This window comes from Pelophylax lessonae (genome assembly GCF_965119305.1).
Source record: "Pelophylax lessonae genome assembly, chromosome: 8".
Taxonomy (NCBI): domain Eukaryota; kingdom Metazoa; phylum Chordata; class Amphibia; order Anura; family Ranidae; genus Pelophylax; species Pelophylax lessonae.
The window spans coordinates 236,616,793-236,625,385 of NC_138775.1; the positions used below are offsets into that span (position 1 = coordinate 236,616,793).

At 43.5% G+C, this 8,593-nt stretch overlaps 1 protein-coding gene across 1 annotated transcript in view; it reads left to right on the plus strand.

The window, feature by feature from the left end:
- The window catches only part of TTC22 (tetratricopeptide repeat domain 22), a 38,339-nt gene extending 35,588 nt beyond the window's left edge, over positions 1 to 2,751 (plus strand). The window contains exon 7 of the mRNA XM_082265886.1: positions 1,918 to 2,751. Within this exon, the coding sequence (XP_082122012.1) occupies positions 1,918 to 2,454 (537 nt within the window). The 3' untranslated portion in view covers positions 2,455 to 2,751. The remainder of the gene's footprint in view (positions 1 to 1,917) is intronic.
- The last annotated feature ends 5,842 nt before the right edge of the window (positions 2,752 to 8,593 follow it).

The window sequence follows — 8,593 nt, forward strand, 5'->3', positions numbered from 1 at the left end:
TCTGAGAAAAAAAGCCCTGATAAGCCATGGTAGACATACAACTCTAACATTTACTAATCACTTAAAGAAGATTTCTCACTTTGATGTATATTATTATGTTTTGTTCCTCTAGGGACAAAGTATGTGTAGTACTTTGTCCCATCTTTCAATGTGCTGTCTAGACTAGCTGTGAGGTTGGACAGGGCGCCCCTCTTCCCTCCACAGCTGTCTGACAACACAGCTAGCAAGGAGATGACTGCTTTGATAGATGACCCTTTTCTCCAAGAGCTTATCCACTTGCCTGAAACATTTTAGCTTACAAGCCCCCCTTCCCCTGCATTGTTTGCAAGATGCTTGTCTTGGGCAAGTGCTTGAGGACAGAGAATTGTGCCTTTGTCAAAGCAGCCATCTCCTTGCTAGCTGCATTGTGAGATGGTCGTGGAGAGACAAGGGATGCCCTATTCGATCTCAAAGCAAGACTTAAAGCAACATAAAAGCTTTGCTTTAAAAAAAAAAATTAAATACAGTAAACCCCCGCTCCATCGCGGTTCAGTTTTTGCGGTCCCGGTATATTGCGTTTTTTTTTGTAATGTTATTTTAATATATAAATCATTAAAAATGAAATATTTTTGTGTTTTCCATAGCTCTTGCTATGTCTCTCAGTATCTTTTATTTGTTTAAATGAGTTTCTATTGTTTTAAAAGTGTGTTTAAAGACCTTAAAATGCTTTTACACGTACAGTGACAGTAAAAAAAACATGCCTACATGCATTTTAATAGGGTTTTTCTATTTCGCGGATTTTCACTTTTCGCGGCTGGGTCCGGAACGTAACCCCCGCAATGGAGGGGGGTTTACTGTAACAAATATGGTATACTTACCTGCTCTGTGCAATGGTTTTGCACAGAGCAGCCCCGATCCTCTTCCTCTGGGGGGCCTCCGCCCGCGCTCCAAGCTTCTCCTCTTCAGCAAGTGCCTCCATGGAAAGCTGCTTTTCATGGGAGCATCCATGCATGCTCATTCCCGAGCTGCCCTGTCAGCATCTTCTGACACAGAGCGGGCGATTTGGCCCGCCTCCCGCTTGCTCGGCACAGCATTTGATTGACAGCAGTGGAAGCCATTCAATCTGCCCAGGGAGGAGGGAGACAGTGGCAAGAGCTGCTGCTCTCGTGCACATTGCTGTATTTGACCAGGCTCAGGTATGGGTAAGGGATGGCTGGGGGAGGTTTGCAGCACAGAAGGATTTTCACCTTAATGCATAGAACCCATTAAGGTGAATAAATTAATAAAAATTGAGGAGGAACTTCTTTATAGGACAGTCCAGGGCAAATCTTTTATTTCAGATTTGAGAAAAATCAGGACCCAGTGATAAAATCGGGACCCAGGTTGATGTTACAATCTTACTGGCAAAGCTACTTTTCAGTGTAAGGAATCCACTAAACCTAGAAGCTCTCTTTAAAGCCGAACTAAACTACCAAAAGGAAGCGAGTTCTGCTTTAACAGTTCTTCCTCTGCAAGCAGAATTGCAGGGAATCTTTTTTTTGGGTCTAGGCCAGAATGACATGTACCTGGATTTGCAGCCTCCTGGGATACTTACATCACATCTCCCAGGAAGCTGCATGTTCGGCACACAGAGCAGCTGGGGTTGGTGTGAAGGCCAGGCCTGGTGCATCATCAGAACTGGCTGCCTACACCCAGAAGAGGCAGCCAGCTGAGGAGGACTAGGATAAAGGCTCAGCCAAAAGTGGTGACACCTGAAAAGCAGGTCACAGAGGGACAATTTTGTGGGTGAGTATGTGCTTCAAAGAGCACTACAGGTAAATGGGGGAAAAACCCCCATTGGGGGTGGGGGTGGGGGGGGTTGATTACCACTTTAGGGTGCACATTTTTATCCAGCGTAAATTTGGACATGTGCAAATGGCTATGTATTCTTCATTTCAGGTCTGTTATTACATGGGTGTGGATGCTGTCCAGGAATTGCTACCGACTGATGAAAATTCAATAAATAACGCATTAGTTTCCATTGCCAAAGCCATGGAGTTTGACATAGGTGATACCCTCCCTGAACTGCAGCTCCTGAAGGGAAAATGCCTTAGAGTCAAAGGTGAAGAACTAAATGCTATCAAGTGTTTCAAGCAAGCATTTCAGCTGGACTACAAAGGCTCGCTGGGCACAGAGACCTTCCGGTGCATAATGGAGACTCTGCTGGGCTTATACCACCAGAACAAAATGGACGCCACAGAGCTCATCCAGGAAGTGGAATTTTGGGTAAAGCGGACTCAGGAGAAACATACATCAGAGGCTGTAACCCAAGAACTACAGACTGTATGCAGAAACAACACAACGGAAATTGTTGATCTTTCTAAAGCAATGATTGCAATGGGCAAAATGGACTTGGTGAAGCTTTTGTTTCAGTCTATGAGGGTAAATTGTAAGAGACCAAGTCTCAAGCTAAGCAGCCGGTCCTCTTCCTTCTAAATCAAGAACTGTAAAGGAAATACTTCCATGTAATAACATCATGTAAATGCTGTTAGTGATATAATAAGGCAAAGAGCTTTGTGAGAAGTGAAGTCATGCATAGTAACCAGTGATAAGTCAGATTCTATTGTCCTGTCTACACTAAACCAATGAAAGATGAAATATGATTATCCGCTATGGAGTGCCGTGTGTCAGCTCTATTGCACTGACATATTAGATAAGTCTGTGTATATATTTTTTACAATTGAAATCCGTTTTGATAAACATTAAGCTGTATTCCACAACCAAAAATTTTTTTTTTGTTATTAAAAAAGAACTCCAGCCTTACCTTCTGTTTTGCACAGTTTTACAGGCTCCTTTCATACACTGAAATTATTCAGGAGGACATCCTTTCTTGTCCAGCCTTACTGTCTCTGGCCCTCCGCTCATATATTGGATTTCAGTTCCTTCAGTCATGGAGGGTTAGCACCATATGTGGGCACAATCATAGCTTTCTGTTTTCAGGATGCTTTATATTATATAGAAACCCAGTATGGATGCTATTCGGTCTAAAATAAGGAATGTGACGAAAACAGGTTTTATTTAATAATCTTTTTAGCGTGTTGATGAGGGGTAGAGGATGAATCAAGAAAAGCAAATTGTAAGAATAAAGGTTACGGCCATTGGTGAATGTCTACACCGGATGCCTGTTTTAAGAAAGGCGTTGTCACTGTCTGACCTGGCAGCATGTCTTCTCTTTGCCAATCCTTATGGGCGGTAGTGGGTGATCCGACTGTGCCTGTGAGGCCAACTAAACTATTATATATAGGGGTGCCTTCCTTCCTGAGATAGAAGCACCAGCATTGCTCCTCTATATGTATATTTGGAATAAATCTGAAGGTTATAGGGCATAGTTTTTCTGTCTATGACCCCTTTCACACTGATGGACCGATCAGGTCCGCTGTCAGTTTTTCAGGTGGACCCGATCAGACTATCCATAGCTCTCTGTGGAGTAGCAGATGTCAGTGGACAAGTGTCGTCTGACACCCCCCGGCATCCAACCCTATCTGCTAAAAACAGACGGATGGGGATCTGTTCCTCATCCATCCAGCGGGTCGGATGGAAACAAACAGGCAGTCTGTGTCCATCTGACCGCCCTATAGAGACGAGCGGGCTGTGTCTGTGTCTGCTCTGGACCGGATATGGACCTGTCAGCTGCCTCCTCAGGGGTAAATCAACAGACAGATCTCTTGCCAAGCAGGTGGATCCGCTTAGCGGAATCTGCCTCGTCTGCAAGGGGCTCAAGGCAGTACTGTGAAACGGAGATGTTTGAGCATACAATCACCTTCTAAGGTCTATGGACAAGTGGGCCTCTAAACCATACTGCTTGATAGGAGAACATCAGTTCACTGAATATGGGTGCTTCAGATTAACATATTTCAAGTTCTCCTGTGTATGCTAGAAGGAAAAAAAAATAAAAAAATAAATATATATATATATATATATATATATATGACAGTGTGTATGTGTATATATATATATATATATATATATATATATATATATACAGTATCTCACAAAAGTAAGTACACCCCTCACATGTTTGTAAATATTCTATTATATCTTTTCATGTGACAACACTGAGTCCCCGTTCACACTGGGGCGACCTGTGAGGCGACCTGGTTGCCTCACTGGTCGCCTTCCATAGGGAAGCTGCGGACCCGTTCTAATAGGAGCGACACAAGTCGCTCCGACTTAGAAAAAGGGTCCGGAGCTTCTTTGGGGCGACCCGGAGCGACCGTCATAGACTTCAATGTTATGAAGTCCGTGCCGGCCGATGCGAAGTCGCGGGGCGAGCAGCGCGCCGCGACCTCGGAGGTTGCCCCGGGAAGTAGCGTCGCTGCTATGTGAACGGGGCCTGAAGGAATGACACTTTGCTACAATGTAAAGCAGTGAGTGCACAGCTTGTATAACAGTGTAAATTTGCTGTCCCCCTCAAAGAAACTCAACACACAGCCAATAATGTCTAAACCGCTGGCAACAAAAGTGAGTACACCCCTAAGTGATAATGTCCAAATTTGGCCCAAAGTGTCAATATTTTGTGTGGCCACTATTATTTTACAGCACTGCCTTAACCCTTTTGGGCAGGGAGTTCACCAGAGCTTCACAGGTTGCCAGTGAAGTCCTCTTCCACTCCTCCATGATGACATCACGCAGCTGGTGGATGTTAGAGACCTTGCACTCCTCCACCTTCAGTTTGAGGATGCTTCACAGATGCTCATTAGGGTTTAGGTCTGGAGACATTCTTGGCCAGTCCATCACCTTTACCCTAATTCTTTAGCAAGGGAGTGGTCGTCTTGGAGGTGTGTTTGGGGTCGTTCTCATGTTGGAATACTGCCCTGCGGCCCAGTCTCCGAAGGGAGGGGATCATTCTCTGCTTCAGTATGTCACAGTACATGTTGGCATTCATGGTTCCCTCAATGAACTGTAGCTCCCCTGTCCTGGCAGCACTCATGCAGCCCCAGACCATGACACTCCCACCACCATGCTTCCTGTAGGGAAGACACACTTGTTATTGTACTCCTCACCTGGTTGCCACCACACACGCTTGACACCATCTGAACCAAATAAGTTTATCTTGGTCTCATCAGACCACAGGACATGGTTCCAGTAATCGAATCCATGTCCTTAGTCTGCTTGTATTCAGCAAACTGTTTGAGGGCTTTCTTGTGCATCATCTTACAAAGAGGCTTCCTTCTGAGACGACCGACATGCAGACCGGCGTATGGTCTGAGCACTGACAGGATGACACCCCCACCCCTTCAACCTCTGCAGCAATGCTGGCAGCACTCATACGTCTATTTCCCAAAGACAACCTCTGGATGTGACGCTGAGCACGTGCACTCAACTTCTTTGGTCGACCATGGCTAGGTCTGTTCTGAGTGAACCCTGTCCTGTTAAATCGCTGTATGGTCTTGGCCATCGTGCTGCAGCTCAGTTTCAGGGTCTTGGCAATCTTCTTATAGCCTAGGCCATCTTTATGTAGAGCAACAATTCTTTTTTTTTTTAGATCCTCAGAGAGTTCTTTGCCATGAGGTGCCATGTTGATCTTCCAGTGACCAGTATGAGAGAGTGAGAGCGATAACACCAAATTTAACACACCTGCTCCCCATTCACACCTGAGACCTTGTAACACTAATGAGTCACATGACACTGGGGAGGGAAAATGGCTAATTGGACATATTATACTCACTTTTGTTGCCAGCGGTTTAGACATGAATGGCTGTGTGTTGAGTTATTTTGAGGGGACAGCAAATTTACACTGTTATACAAGCTGTACATTCACTACCTTACATTGTAGCAAAGTGTCATTTCTTCAGTGTTGTCACATGAAAAGATATAATAAAATATTTACAAAAACGTAAGGGGTGTACTCACTTTTGTGAGGTACATCTCATAAAATTAGAATATCATCAAAAAGTTAATTTATTTCAGTAACTCAATTCAAAAAGGGAAACTTATTAATTTTATATAGATGCGTTACATACAGAGTGATATACACAGAGTGATATAATCAAGCATTTCTTCCTTTTTTTTTTTCAATGATTATGGCTTCCAGCTAGTGAAAACCCCAAATTCAGTCTCTCAGAAAATTAGAATATTACAAAAAAACAATAATAAAAAAGGATTTTTAATACAGAAATGTTGGCTTACTGAAAAGTATGTCCATGTACAGTATAGTATACACTCAATACTTGGTTGGGCACCTTTTGCATGAATTACTGCATCAATGCGGCGTGGCATGGGGGCGATTGGCCTGTGGCACTGCTGAGGTGTTATGGAGGCCCAAGTTTCTTTATAAGCGCCTACAGCTCATTCTGCATTGTTGGGTCTGGTGTCTCTCATCTTCATCTTGACATTACCTCACAGATTCTCTATGGGGTTTAGGTCAGGCGAGTTTGCTGGCCAATCAAGCACAGTGATACCATGATCAATAAACCAAGTATTGGTACTTTTAGCAGTGTGGGCAGTGTCCTGATGGAAAATGAAATCAGCATCTCCATAAAGCTGCTCAGCAGAGGGAAGCATGAAGTGCTCTATAATTTCCTGGTAGAGGGCTGCGCTGATTTTGGACTTGATAAAACGCAGTGGACTACAGCAGCAGATGACATGGCTCCCCAAATCATCACTGACTATGGAAACTTCACACTGGACCTCATGCTACTTGGATTCTGTACCTCTTCACTCTTCCTCCAGACTCTGGGAGCTTGATTTCCAAATGGAATGCAATATTTTCCACAGTCTGTGATGATTTGGGGAGACATGTTTTTTTTTTTTTAATTGTGACAGCTAGTGGGGGAGAGAAGATCCCTGTTAGCTGTCAGATTGGGAAGCCGGGGGGAGGGGGGATGCAGGGCCGGTCCGTTCATAACAAGTTACCAGTGTTGGCGTAGTTACTCAAAAAATGTAACTAGTTACTTCTGTAAATTGTAATGAGATTACTTTACTAGTTACTGCATTTGAAAAGTAACTTCACTACTTATTACTTTACTGTCCTCTTTCTTAATTGACCGTGTAGAAGATACATGACACTCTTTCTGCATAGAGTTTATTGTATAAAATACAGGCTTTGGGAAACATGAGAACAAAACCTGAAAAAACAGAATAAAACATAAAGTGCAACATAAAGTCATAAACTTCATCCCTCTCTATTCTTCGAAATAACGATTGTATCGCACGGCTTGGGTAACGCAGGAAAGCGCGTTCCTATAGCCTAGTAAAGTAGTGTAGTTACTTCCTATAGCCTAGTAAACTAATGTAGTTACCAATATTAGTATTGTAACTAGTTACATTACTTCGTTACCAAAAAAAGTAATGTAGTTACTGTAATCAGTTACTTTGTATCTAGTTACCCCCAACACTGCAAGTTACACCCTGAATATGGATGTAACATGTAACGAAAGGTGAACTTATCCTTTAATGGAAACCATAACCTAGAATGACTCCCTACTGCCATCTGGTGTGACTCCATAGACTGCAATACCTCACTCCAAACTCTCACCTTCCCGGTGATTATAGATGCACGGCTGCCTGGACAAGAATTACAGGAGGTGAACCCAATGGTGTCAGGTGTGAAGACCTGTACATTCTAAAAAACACACATCTTTGTAATACTATTTAACTCCAGCAATCTCCAAGTATCATTTTTGCATTTTGATCTACAACCATTTTAAATGGTAAATGGGGAAGCTAGAACACCATAAAGGTGAGGGAATTTGAAAATTATAGAAAGTTTCTACAGTTTGCCCTTGGGACTCTAAATGAGGTGTGACATGCCCAATCATGACATCACATTGTCTGTTTGGCAATATGTTACTTGTCCGTGTTTTCTTGTGGACATTGTATGTACCAATAAACTTGCATCTATATCTTATCTTTGGGCGTGTCACACCTCATTTAAAGTCCCAAGGGCAAACTGTTGCAACTTTCTATATTAATTAGGAATGGAGGTGCATCATGGGGTGCATCAGCCCATATTTTATTATTGTAGGGATCTGAAAACTGAGAATGATTTCTCTAGCTTGGTGACTCACTAGGCAGTGAAGCCATGATCATGTAAATTGTGTTGTTACTCACAACAACCGGATTCTAGCCCTCATTCTTCTAGAACAGGCTCTACCACACATCGCTTTAAGTTACAGGCACCACCACCCCCTCAGTGAGATATACCCCCTGGTCCTCAATCCCCACCCTACCTACCCACTCCATCGAGCCCTCTCTGTTAGTGCTGGTTCACACTTGTTCACTGAGAATTTGCAGCGAGTTCTATGCAGATTCCGCATTGTATCCAAATCGCAGCCAAAAAAGATCAGGCATGATTTTGGTGCTAATTCAGTGTGATTTGAGCCACACAGAATAATTTCTGCCCGAAATTCGCACTTGACCCAGACTCAAATTTGCACAGGACTCTTTTGCAATCCACTCCGGGGCTTCCTCAGACCTATGTGAACCGGCTCCATTGAGATCCGGGCACACTCACATGTCATGTGAATTGGATGCGGGGAAACCCAGTTTAAAGGCAAAGCCACTGATTCACAAGAGCCTAAAGCCCCGTACACACGCAGCGATTATCGGCCGACCGATTGTCCGTCTTTTGTCC